This window comes from Neofelis nebulosa, chromosome 1 (assembly GCF_028018385.1).
Source record: "Neofelis nebulosa isolate mNeoNeb1 chromosome 1, mNeoNeb1.pri, whole genome shotgun sequence".
Taxonomy (NCBI): Eukaryota; Metazoa; Chordata; class Mammalia; order Carnivora; family Felidae; genus Neofelis; species Neofelis nebulosa.
In genome coordinates, this window is record NC_080782.1 from 50,932,140 (window position 1) to 50,945,849 (window position 13,710).

At 36.8% G+C, this 13,710-nt stretch overlaps 1 protein-coding gene across 8 annotated transcripts in view; it reads right to left on the minus strand.

Moving 5' to 3' along the window:
* EBF1 (EBF transcription factor 1) overlaps nt 1-13,710 on the minus strand; it is a 392,556-nt gene that overhangs the window by 372,719 nt on the left and 6,127 nt on the right. For all 8 annotated transcript variants that reach the window (XM_058721706.1, XM_058721698.1, XM_058721690.1 and 5 more), the window contains exon 5: nt 4,533-4,606. In XM_058721706.1, coding sequence (XP_058577689.1) covers nt 4,533-4,606 — 74 coding nt within the window. The remainder of the gene's footprint in view (nt 1-4,532; nt 4,607-13,710) is intronic.

Genomic DNA, 13,710 nt, shown 5'->3' on the forward strand with positions numbered 1-13,710 from the left:
TCAAGCCTTCCCACTCTTTTAAAAAAAAAAAAAATTCTCCTTTACTCTTGAGTTAGTTTCTTCACTGCCCACCTTTCTCCTTGCCAGGGTCGCCAACATTCCTTGCCACCTTAAATAAAATCTGGTTTCCAGGCCTCAGCACCTACTTGAATGTCTCCTCTCAAAGATCACCAATGGCTCTCTGGTGTTTTTCTTTCTTCAAGTCCATCAGGATCTCCCCAGCACTTATCCAAGATAGGGATCCATCTTGGGTGGGGAGGGAAACACCCTCCTTTTATTGCTATGGCCAGTATGCTCAAGGTTCTGTTTCCTAATTCTTGAATATACTCTCCCTCCTTGCTATATATGACCACTCCCCAAGAATGTACCATGGCCTCTACTCTTTCTATTCTCCCACTCTTTCCAATCCCATTAAGCCCATAACTTCAGCTCCCCCTTTGGGAAAAGACTTCCAAAGCTAGTTATCTTTTACCCTGACACTCTCCCAGCTCCAGGCTGCAGCCGACCCACCTGCAATCCTCTCCCCAGAGAAATCCTGCCAGACCACCAGCAAACGGACCCAGACACTTTTTCATATACCCTCTAAAACTCTTGTCCTATCTCACCCCCCCCCATACCTACAGCTACTACCCACCTGCAGGTACATCCTCCCTTCTCAGAACAGCCACCATCTTTCACTTCACCCCTCATCACAGACAACCCTGTCTACACTGCAGTGTGGCCTCCTGCTAATAGGTCGCATCTCCCAGGCTAACCTGTAAACCCTCTTATTCCAAGACCAGTCCTTTGGCCCTGCGTTCCACAGTGCTGTGCACATAGCAGGTGTTAAAAAAATGAATGAAAACATCCTTAACCACCAAACCTCAAATGAACAAAGTATGTTAATGTTATAGTAGGCAACACTCTTCAGTGTTCTTTTCTCATCTTTCACTCTGAACAACTATGTACCAGGTACATAGCTAGACGCTGCAGATAACAGGGTCACTGTTATTACTACTTCTGCTTCTACTAATATTACTGCTAATACCTCTGCTATTCCTGTGTCAGGCACCATGGTAAGTATTTACCGGGATTACAACATTTAATCCTAACAACCACCCTGGGAGAGAAGTAACAATTTCCCCCCATTTCACACATGGGACAACTAACAGAGAGGAAAGCTGAGTGACTTCTCTGCCTTCAAGGAGCTCTTAGCTCAGCAAAGGAGGACGGGTCCTGGGCACACGGTTACAATGTGCTGGGCACTATGAAGGAAAAGCATGGGATATAATAGGAATTCATAACAAGGGGACAAAACTCAGACCAAGGGCCAGAGATGCTTTCCTGAAGAAAACCGTGCTTAGGTAGAAATTCGAAGCACAAAATCAGAATAAGCCAGCAGAAGAGTAAGGAAGAACAGACTGTTTCAAGGGGCCAGGCTTGCCCTGGGACCTCATGGTCCCACAAGAGGTTGGGCACTGATAATGGAAAAAGAATGCTTTCCTAAACAGAACACCCATCCCCTGAAATCTTCCTGTGCACTGGAAGGAGAGAAAATCTGCCCTGGCCTGCCTGGGGCACTGGGAACTAGGACTCACCTACCAAGCACAGTTCCTATTTTCCATTTACATTTAAACACAGGATGTTGAGATGCACATATAATCAAATCCCTTATAGACTCCTGCTTTAAAAAATCCTGCAGGGGGCATATTTTTTAGAGAACTTAACCACTGAGTATTAGCAAAATATAATGATAATTGGTACGATAGATTCCAACTTACCAAAAATGCAGAAACTCTCCCAGAATACCACAAAAAGAATTCTATGCCATCAAGTCTAAGAGGTTTTGTCTCAAAGACAGGCAATAATTATGATCTAATGGCAGTAAGTTCTTTAGCCAGATCATGCAATGGGGTTACCCTCTCAACAGAATAAAATATATATTTTTTTAATTTGCAACCACCTAAGACAAAACTCCCTGGTGTTTTTCTCTTTTTTTCCTTTTTCTTTTCTTTTTTCTTTGCCTGCAACAAAACAGAATCATCCAAGCCCTTTCTTGTCTATCTAAATTTTGTGTCTTCTTTACCATAGCTCCAATGTACTATAAATATACAGCTTTTGTGACATAAATGCAAAGTTTTATTGTGCTGTTAGCCTTGATAGAAAGCACTGCAGAAAGTTGTTTAGAAATTAAATATCTAAAACAAGCTATTTTAAAATCCAGGGCCCTCACTATTTCATGTCTGCAATGAAGAAATTTCATCTTGGGGAGAGCAAGCTGTCTTTCACACCATATGGCTAATGGTGGTGCATAGCAATTAGCCAGGCTGATTAATGGTGAACAGACTCTAATTTTATGCTTATAATTGAGCCTGCATTTGCACCCCTGGTGCAAATTCAGCACATCCCAACTTCCACTTACAACAGGCAAGAAATCAAGAGAAATAGGATGGTGTGGAAAGTGAGAATTTTTTTCCTAAAGCCCCCTAAAGAGCATCAGATTTGCAGTTTAAAAGACTGTTAGCCACACAATAGATGACAGGTTTGTGTAATAGGGTCATGGCGGCCTGGTAAACAAACAGTACCCCTTACACATCTATAGGCAGCTAGGAAAACCGTAATCTGTAACATTAGCAGGATGACATTTTGAATATGGCTTTTCCCTCTTAGCCCTGCAGTACAAATATCATCATTTGCCTTCAGTGGCTTGAGAGTTTTATTTTTGCTATTTTTATGTTTCTGAAAAATAGAAAGAACACCAGCAGTAAAGCACGCCAACCAGCATAATAAAGTACTTTGGACCAATGAATTTTAAGAACAAGAAAAATATAAACTGCATTAATAGAGGGCAGGCTTATGTGTGAAAGGCATAATATACCTTTAAGTATTTTAAGAATAGAATTATTTCCAGCATAGTCCAAACATGTACAGATATGAGATGCAAATCCATGATATGTAGACATCAGTTGGCTTATTGTTGGAGATCCATCTTTCTGCCTGTCCCCTATTTGCTAGAATCACATGTAATAGAACATAGAAAATTCATTCTAATGACATGCTAATTGTGGGAAGCTAAAATAGAGATATGATCAGAAAAGTAGTAATACAAAGGAGATCACTTTTAATGCTTTTCAAAATGATTTTACTCATTTAATTCTAAAAAGTGTAACTCAGTTTTACAATTCTTGCTTACATATAGTATGACACTAATTTTTGCCTAATGATATCTTCTAAGAAATTGAAAAACCATATTTTTGGGTTTTGCTACTATTTTAAAGGTAGGGAAAAGCAACCTCTTCATGGAATAATTAACAAGTTTTACAAATCACTGAAGTGAACACTTGTGAAACTCCTGAGTAATTTAGAATAATCTATTCAAAGCATGCTTTTTGAAGAGAAAAAAAAAAAAAGAAATTGTTATATCCACATAGAATTATAGATATAGAAGTTAATATTTGGGATTTCAGTAAGAAAACACACTGAGCCCCTTTTTATTTCATTTCCACCTGTAGAGTTTTAAGATAGTTTTCCCCACAAGTCCACGAGCAGCAAATAAAGCCCACCCTCCCGTGCTGAAGCGGCAGCTGAAGGTCGAAAGGGATTGGTCAGTAATAGTCAGGAGCCAAGCATGCTTTGTGCCAGAGAGAGCCTGCATGGCTAACAAAGCAATTAGTAGCCTTTCTCTGATGCGTAGTGGCATCTTCATGCTTTATCCAATTACTCAGAATATATCAGGTGTTATTTTACGCTGGTGTTATTTTATGAAGAATAAAAATCCTATACCGCAAGTCTAAAGGCTGTTCTCTCATCTGCTCTCTCAAGTGTGGAGGACTGGCTGAGGCCATGAAAGTGAATTTGGTCTCCTTGCTTGTTTTCAAATGTAGCTTGTGCCTGATTACAGGCAAAATAAATACACTCGTTTGTGGGTGACACAAATTTTGATATCTTTCAGGTGTAAAAATGTGCCATCCTTCCAAAAGCTCACTACTACTGAGAAATATTAGCTACATTGTCAGAGTTATATACAGGGTAACTAAGAGGAACAGATCAGATGCAAGGGGTGAGGGGAACCCACACTAAGTTTAAGGAGGAATGATGCCTATGTACTGATGGTCATATTTTGAAGTGGGAGAATTAAAAGGGGGAACTATAACTTTTAAATCTTATCCAAACCAGAGGCTTCTGCTGACATCAATAGAACTCTTACTCATTTTACCAGCAACGCAGTTGAACACATATATTAACACTAAAAGGTTATATTGTATTTTATTTGATTGAGAGGAAGAAGGGGAGGGCATTGCTTTGTGCCCATTAACAGTGTGATATCAAAATGGAAATGTATGTCTTCCGGGATGAAGTCTAATAAATAATTGAGAACCACTGTGATGCCTGACACTTTACTACCAAACACTTGTGTTTAATAGTTCTTTTTAGATCATCTAATAGAAGCAAGATAAATATACACCCAAAAATAGGCCTGTGCTCACCTAGATTTGAGATACAAATTCATCTTCTCCTTGCTAATTAAAGGGAGAGAACAAGGTATTTCTTACCTGCACATGATTTCGTGTGTGAGCAAGACTCGGCACATTTCTGGGTTCTTGTCTTGGCCTTCATACACTATGGCCTGTAAACAAAGGCACGAATTGAGCTAAAAATGGAACCAAGTAGCAAAGAACAAACTATCGCAATTGAGTACTTGATCATTTCACCATTGCTGGGGGCCAATTAGCTTTTGGGAGCCCAAGACTGTCTGTTTCAAGATATGTTGTTAAGGATCAACCCAAATCAAGTAGAGGACATATGTTCCTCTTTGTCCCGTCAACCACATTATTAAGACGCACACCTTTGGATCAGTGTGTGAGATGAACTTCTGTTGTCAAGACAACCACAATTCTCCTTTCAATTCAGAATAAAATAAATCTAATCAACGAGGAGGAAAAGCCTGGAAGGTTTAGCAGATTCGGATACTAGTGATTTAAAATATAGAAAAGCACGTGGATTTGATTTTTAAATATGTGTTTGTCGCCTCATTTTACTATTTCTAATGCCAACGTTTAGTGTTCCAGAGATGAGTAGCAGAAAACAAGTGGGGGTATGGCTAATGAGTCCATTCACTAACTGTGTCTTCTTTGAGATGATTCATCAATCAGGGAAAATCCTTCCTTCCGCCTACAGGCTGAAAACATGTGCTCCCCAGGGTGTACACCCACCCAAACAGTAATATTTGCCGGCATATGCTGTGTGTGTGGGCTTAAGCCATAGAGTTATCTCCCTCAACTGAGAAGAATTACATCTGACTCCCAAAATTTAGATTCCAAATCACCTCATCAGCCAATACATCTTTGTCTGTTCTCAGTACTGTGCATACAAACATTTTGCTTAAAATCACCACGAAGTTTCCCTGAGAGAGCAGTTTCCTGGAAGATCAACGTGTGAATACCTGGGCCAAAGAAAAACACAGCTATTCGCAGAGCAATGCCTACATCAGGATACATATTAACTAACTTAACACTGTATCACTGCATAAGACTAACATGACACAATTTAAGATTATTAATAAAATTACTTTCACACATTTAGATAACTCTCAATTTCTTGGTGACAAAACTACTTGGTGACAAAACCAGGGACTATGCTTATTTAGGACACAGAGATGCTGCAGTAACTAACTGGTAGTTGCCTCTACTGTGCTTTGTTTATAAGCCTGGTACTTTCAGAACCTGTAAATGATGGAGACAGATTAAGACACAGTATGTGCAGACCCTAGAGCAGACTCTGGGTGTGATATCTAACTCCATTATAGAACAAAAATTGCAACAACAAATAAAAACATGACGAAAAGTACCTGTATAAGGAAAAAACCTTTCTCTATGACTGGCCCATCAAAACCATTTTTTTTTTTATGGTTAGCCCACCATAACTCTGTATTTTTTAATGTTTTATTTGGACACAATTTTAGACTGACAGGAAAGTTGCAAGAATATAAAAAGAATTACAAGATAGTCTTTAACCAGATTCCTCAAATGTTTACACTTCACTAAATCTGCTTAGTCTTTTCATTTTTTTTTCCTTAACCATGATAAGTAAACTGGAGACATACCCTAAATAGTTCAGCATGTATTTCCTTAAACCAAAGCATTCTCTTCAACAACCACAGGGCAATTATCTGAATCAGAAAATTAGCACTGATAAAATACAATAATCTAATCTACAGACTTTACTGAGATTCACCAATTACAAAATGTCCCTCACAGTGAAAAAAAAAATACAGTACCAATCATTGCATTCAGCTGCCATGTGTCCTTTAAAACAGAACATTCCTGAGTCTGTATTTCATGATATTGACATTGTTAAAGAATATAGGGCAGGTCTTTTGTCGAATACCTTCAGTTTGGGTTTGTCTGATGTTTCCTCAGATTTAGAGCAAAGTTACCCAGTTCTAGGCCAGAATACCACAGATGTGATTCTGGGTTCTTCTCGGTGTATCAAATCACACTGTCGGCTAGTTCTATTACTATAATGGTACAGTAAATGAAATGGTACGGTAAACTGACCATTTGGCTAAGGTGGTGCCTGCCATCCACCAGAGACGATCAGCCAGATTTCCCCACCTTGAAGTTACTACTTCATCTTATGTAATTCATAACTATCCTATAGAAAGCTAATCTAGATTATGGTAATATCATATTATGCCTAAAATGTTCATCTACTAGTTTCAGCACACACTGATGATTCTTTCCTGTACTCTTAAAAGACCTTTTCAAACGCCCAAGAAGCTGCTTTAGTCAAGAAAATGCATTAAGTAAATCAAAAACATTTTGAAAGCCAAAAATTGTATCTGTCTGCTTTATTTATTGCAATCACTGCTAAAATCAAAGAAACACAGTAAATAACTGATTAGGTCTCATATATGGTGCTAAAAAATTCTAATCTGATGCATTTTTGTGGCATCCTATTACCACTACATGTTTTGGTTGTTAATATCCTGATAACCTCCATTTCAACTTCAGTTTTTTGTCATGCTAAACTAATACAAGTAACTTGGTAAATATATTCGTAGATATTGCAGGGTTTTCCCTCCTGTTTAAAAAAAAAAAAAGAAGTTTGGTTTCTTTAAGAGGAATGCATAACAGTTACATCAGACCTTCTCATTTTGATTCTATTGGTCTAGATGAGACCAATATTATTTTTGTTGAGGCTGCTGGTTCCACTGAAATCAGTGATGATACCCAATGAAAGACACGCTGCAATACAGATATGCTCACAACTTCCCCACACAGTAGATGATCCATGCATGCCCAGAGAGCCTATGTTTTTATCTTTAGTGACTGAACATCATTTGTCGAAGGCCCAGGGCCTCTGTAATACATCTCTTTATCAAATGCCAAATTGCCACTTCACTTCTGGCAAGCAGACTCAAAATGGAGAATCTTTCTCTAAATCTAGCATATTAAAATAAAAGCATGAGTTTGCATTTGCTCAGAAATAGTTAAGCATTCCGGGGAGGGGTGGCAGCATGAAGTCTCTGCTGTCTCTCTTTCTGAGGCCTCAACAGAACAATATTTTTCAGCACGTACATGCAGAGAAAGAAGTCCTACTTCTGTGACTTCTGAAATAAAAGCAAGAGAAAGAGGGAGTTTCTTCACTCTCCTATGAAGTAGAATTAAAACCCTGTAAGTACAGTGAACTGGAAGCTTAGTAGAACAGAATCAGTTACAGAGTGGAACTCAGTCACAGGCAGATCTCCCTCTGACCTCACCTGTGCAGTATTTGTTACTGAAAAAGCTGCTTAAAACACACACACACACACACACACACACACACACACACACACTCTCGTATGAAAAATATGGGCCAAGAAATCCACATTCTGATGAGATCCAAAATCGGAAAATATGATACATTTATTTTGCTGAATATCTCTGAAGCAGCGTGTCAACAAATAGACCTTTTAAAAATGCCACCAAGCTCTCCCTCCAGCTTACACATACAGCTGATAGCCACACATCAACTCTCTACCATCTACATTTCATACACCGTAAAGACGGGTTCACAGTTCAGCAAACCCAGACTTTAAGCCTAAAAGGAAAGGGATCTTCTAATACCAACTTAGAAGTTTCTGCTTTTCTTACTAATTTAAATATGTGCCTCTGTGGGGTGTGAATCAAGCGCCCTGAGCCTGGATCAGCTGGGAGATCACAGAAGCATATAAACGGCATTGACTATTTTAAGTGAAACCATTTTAATAGACAGCTGGTTTAGGGCCCAGACAATGGGACACCAAGAAGAAGGCTTATTTTCATCCTCCACAGTAAATCATGCGTCTGCTCACTGAGAGGAAGGTAGTCTGCTGTGAGAATGACAAAGACAACAGTGATTTAAATAAATCAATGTGTTTATCAGGAGTACAGACCTGAGGCCTATTAACAGACATGGGCAGGATGGGGAGAGAAAGTATATAAAATATATTATTTAAATAAATGAATTGATGGCAAAGCAAGTTAGGGTTTTAACCTAAGAAATACAAAATGCAATTATCAAGTAGAAAACAATATTGACCGTAATCCTTCCAATGGCAAGTAAATCGCTGACAGTGACAGGAATACTTGTACAGGAAGAAAAGCGAAAGAATAAACAGCACTAACTTCATCTCAACTTTAAAAACCTGATACAATTGATAAAGAAGTTGTCGAAAGTGACACATGTGGAGCGGATTTAGCTTTCTGATATACCAACCTCCCTTTTCTTAATGCCCTCTTCTAATAAGCAGAAAGAAAATAGCAAATTATTTTTAACACTCCATTAATTTTCAGGTTGAGGGTTTTTTCCAGAATAGTTTTTTTAGTGAACAAAAAAGAGGAAAAAAAATAGGAATCGTTAAACTTTCATAGCTTTATGCAACAGCAGTAACAGAAGTTTTACTGCGAGAGAATAAAATGCCATCAATTTCAAATGCCCAATTATAAATTCACCTATATCATCTGTGAAAAAGAATAAATCAATCAGTAGAAAAAATCTGCCTCAGTTCCCACTATTTTAGATGGCATTTGGTGAAGTGTGGTTCATCCTTGCTTTTCCAAAATATCACTGGGTCTTAAAGTTAATTGAAACTCACTATGGATAAAGACCACACAGTGAAAGGAAAGATACACAGTGAACATGCACCAGGATCACACTTCAATAGCATGCCAAAGGAAATACAGAGAATTGAGCACGGCTTTTCTTTGTTTACTTTTCTAATAGTTTTAACTCTTTGTGTTCTATGCCAAAACAAAGAGGGTGAGGAAAATACTTTTGACTTTGGTTCTTCAAATCCAAAAGGGTTTGAGGAGTAAATGTTTTCATTAAGAGTCTTTTCTGGTTTACAATCAAATAGTAGGAGACTTCTCATCATTAGAGGGAAGGAAGGAAGGAAGGAAGGAAGGAAGGAAGGAAGGAAGGAAGAAAGAAAGAAAGAAAGAAAGAAAGAAAGAAAGAAAGAAAGAAAGAAAGAAAGAAAGAAAGAAAGAAAAGAAGGAAGGGAGGGAGAAAGAAAAGAAAAAAGGGAAAGAGGAAAAGAAAGAAAGAAAGAAAGAAAGAAAGAAAGAAAGAAAGAAAGAAAGAGAAGGAAAGAAAGAAAGAAAGAAAGGGAGGTTACCCATAACTAACCCAAACTCCTAATTTTCCTTTTAAATAAAAATAGTAACCTTGAAAATATGTTACTTCATTTTCTACATACAAAATAAAGGCCAAACCTAATTTGTCACCTTCAAGAATAAGTTCATGAATGTACAAAGTACCTCCTTCAACCAGAAGTAAAATGTCCTCTAAATACAGACTGTCAACAAGCCTTTGGTAGCAAGTTAGCAAGAATTGGAACTAATCAAAAAATAATATGAACACCTACAATATCAATGTACTGTACTATTAATCATTGCATTCAACCACCAAGTTATATTACTTGTCATTTAAAAAAAAAAAGTGCTAGCTTATGTGATCCCAGAAATTTCCAGAAGGTGAAGGAGCCCTAGTTAAAAATTAACCTGTGCCAAAGGAAACACTACAAATCTGACATTTCATAAACAATTGTGTCAAACAGCAATCCAACATTAATAGTAGGATAAAATAAAAAATTATTTTGCTTCAATTAGCAGCTTGGCTACTGGTGAACAAATTATAAAGATGTAATTTCAGCTCAGCAGCTAAGCAGGCCTGTTTTCAGAACTGAATTAGGAAAGTTGCAAAGGAATGATATCATATTCAGTATACCATTCAGTTACATCACAGCCTTGAATAAAAAGAGAATGTGTATCAAAAGCAGTTAGCTTTAGAATACATCTTTGATGTCTCAAAGAAATGAAATCCCTTATGTTATTCAAGCACCAAGATAAAAATTGAATCATTCTAAAAATCCCATATTATATTTCTTTTTCTAACAGTAATGAGATATTTCACTCATATGATAATTATATTTACATGTATATTAGTAGATACAGCTGGTTTTGTCAACCCAATGGGACAATAATAATAATAATAAAATAATAAAAGCAGCTAATTTATTAAGCACTTAATATGTGCCAGTCACTATTCTAAGCACTTTGCATGTATGAATTCTCACAACAGAGCTTCAAGGTAGGTGCTATCATTATTTTCATTAGTTTGGCTCCAAAAGCTTACATATTTTAATTATTCACTGAGACCAAATCATTTTTACTCAACAACTATATAAACAATTCACCAACATCCAAACACTCCTTCACTCCTGTCACCAATATAAGTAAAGACCTAAGAACAAACTATTGGTGTAGTCATCGGAGTTCGATAAATGCATCACTACTAATATGTTCGTTTTTAATGCTGTTCAAACATTCACATGGAAACAGCTCTAGCGTAAATATCCCTGAACAAATGGCTGTATATTATCCAGGAGGGAGCAGTTGGACCGCCAGACTGGGGAAGTACTAGGCCATCTGGCTCCGGCAATCTCTCCAAAACCATCAGCTTTGTTTTCACCCCCAGACTCCAAACAACACATTTTCCACTGTGATGAGTTTACATTTTCCCAAACACAGGTCCTGATCATGCATAAAAATTCCAAACTTCTTCATTCCTCTATGTGCAAGGAAATTTAAATCACCTGCATTTTTGACATGTTACCAAAGGAGAGAGAAAGCTGCTGAAATATGGCTCCTGACTATAAACTTGCCCTGTCTTTTTTTGTTTGTTTGTTTCCCCAAATGTATGAAAGAACCTCTCTACTGGCCTGTGAATTCCTTTCGAACTTATTGATATACTAAAAATGTGTTTATCTACCAATGAAGAACCATGAACTGAAAGGGTGGTTAATCAAATCTACGCAGCTGTGGCAGGATATAATGAAACAATCAATAGGAAAAAATGCACTTGCATCAATAACTTAAAGTACTGGGAACATCAAAAGAAATATCTAAAGAAGATTAGTTTGTAAGATAAATATGACAGCATTTCTGATTATTGTACTTTGGACTTCCCACTATGCTAGGACCTTTTTAGGGTTCCCTTACCACATCACCTCCCTTCAAATCCATACATGACAAAGATTATGTGACTATCATTTTCCCCTTTCCAAAAAAGAGCTTCTGTCTGGGGGCAAGAGTATTTAGTTTTAGATAACTTTATGGAATTTGGTACTCTTTGTTTGAATTATAAAAATGTCACTTTTTTAAAGCAAGATAGTAGGAGGGAAGATAAGTTAAAGGCTTTTTTTAACTATTTAATGTTAACTCACCAAAGCAATCACATAACATAATTATATTTCAAATACTACATGAAAATCTGAAATGAGCCACATTAAACCTCAGACCACCCCCACTGGGGTCATTTGAACTTCTGTAGTAGATATTGTTTCTGAATGCAACAGCCATAAACTTCTGGATCCTACAGGCCTTTTTGCATGCTCTCTAATGGAATACCAAAAACAGCAATGACACAAAAACAACCTATTTTTAGTCCAGCTAAACTTGGTTTTGAACAACCCTTCCCAAAAGCAAGCCTCTTATTTTCTAGTTGGTGGATGAATTTTTTAAATATCATTACATCCTTTGTGTTTTATGAGAGAGGCATGGGAATAAGGGGGCTCAGATTCTTACACATTCACTTGTAATAAAACTTCATCTTTCCCAGTTGAGTCCAAAATTAAGAGTCATTACCCAAAATAGTGTAATGAGACACTTTGAAAAGGTGTGAAATACTGTGTCACACTAATACATCTTGGTTGATTGAGTACATTTCTGTTTGACTTCAATGCTGCTAACTCCACCCAAGTTCAAGAACATTGTATGAAAATATAGAATGCACAGCTAGTTTTGGATTCTCGTTGCCAAAGATTCCCTTTGAGTTTTAACCCCAACTTGTGAGTCAAAGATAAGACATCACACACAAAATCTGCCTCTGTGATATGAAAAATGTTACAAGCAAGCAGCTAAGAGGAGACACTTGAACTGTGGCTAGGTATTCCTTCCAAAAATTATGATGTTATTAGAACTCATCCTAGCATTGAAATTATCCCATTCTTTACTCTAAACATCAAAATCCTGACTCTATCTGGAAGAATTTCACAGGGGAAAAAAATTGTAACCATTTAATCAGTCAGCTTATGTCAAGCCTTACTTGAACGGGTCACTTCATATTTAACTAAAATAAAAAAAATTAAGAAATTTTAAATCAGACGTGGTAGTTAATTATCATAGAATAATTTCAAGCTAGTTGAGAATCTGCTGTTTCACCAATCAAGGCTAAAATATAATAATAATGTCACAGCAAGAAAAGTTATGCTTCTTCACACTGAACTCTTTTTGAAGACTATTGTATTAACTATGTATACAAGTAGCTAACCTACTTCCCAAACTCTTACAGCACATAATCAACAAACAAACAGATAATGGTCAGGGACTGCCTTTCAAAGTGAAAGCTACCACAGAATGCATTAGACAATTATTATGAGAGCAAACAGGTATGCCTCAAAAAAAAAAAAAATCACTTTCTCTTGGTATTTTTGGACTTAATTCAGATAATTATTTAAACCTTTTTCAGGTCTCTTCCCACCAAAATACATAATTGTATACATTTATAATTTTAACTTTCAGTGAGATGTCATATTATGGCAAATGACTTTCTCATATCTGTTATTATTAAAAATAAATTGTATCTTGATCTAGTTCCCCACCTCCAACTCATAGAGTTTATAATACCATGCAGTCAAAAACTGCCCTAAGAGTTTTTAAGCTCTATGACCTTGTTAGTAAAATGATATTTGATGTATTGCTTTATAAAAATCAAGATTATTCTCCCACCATATGAGACTGCATAAAGTCAGTTCATTTCATAATGGGAAAATCAATTCTTGGTGGCACTTTTTGTTTAAGGGGTCTAAAATAAAGTTTTGAAAGCAGTTAATCACTCCAAACATGTCCCAGTTTTGAACTCCTTAAAATTGTTCATTTCATAGTGCTGCCTATAATTTAATATTTAAGTGGACAATGTTGCACAAGCAGACAGGTTTGTGGGGATTTTTTATCTTTGAAAAGTAAATTCTAATAAATACATATGGAATATGTATTAGAGTTCATACTTTCCCCTCCCCCACCTTTTCTTTCCTCTGATGAGAATGGCAGGAAACGATACGTATGGTATCAAAGACAATTTTTTAAAACAAAACTCCACTTAAGACATTTTTGTTTTGATACAGTAAAAAAAAAAATGTTACTGAAA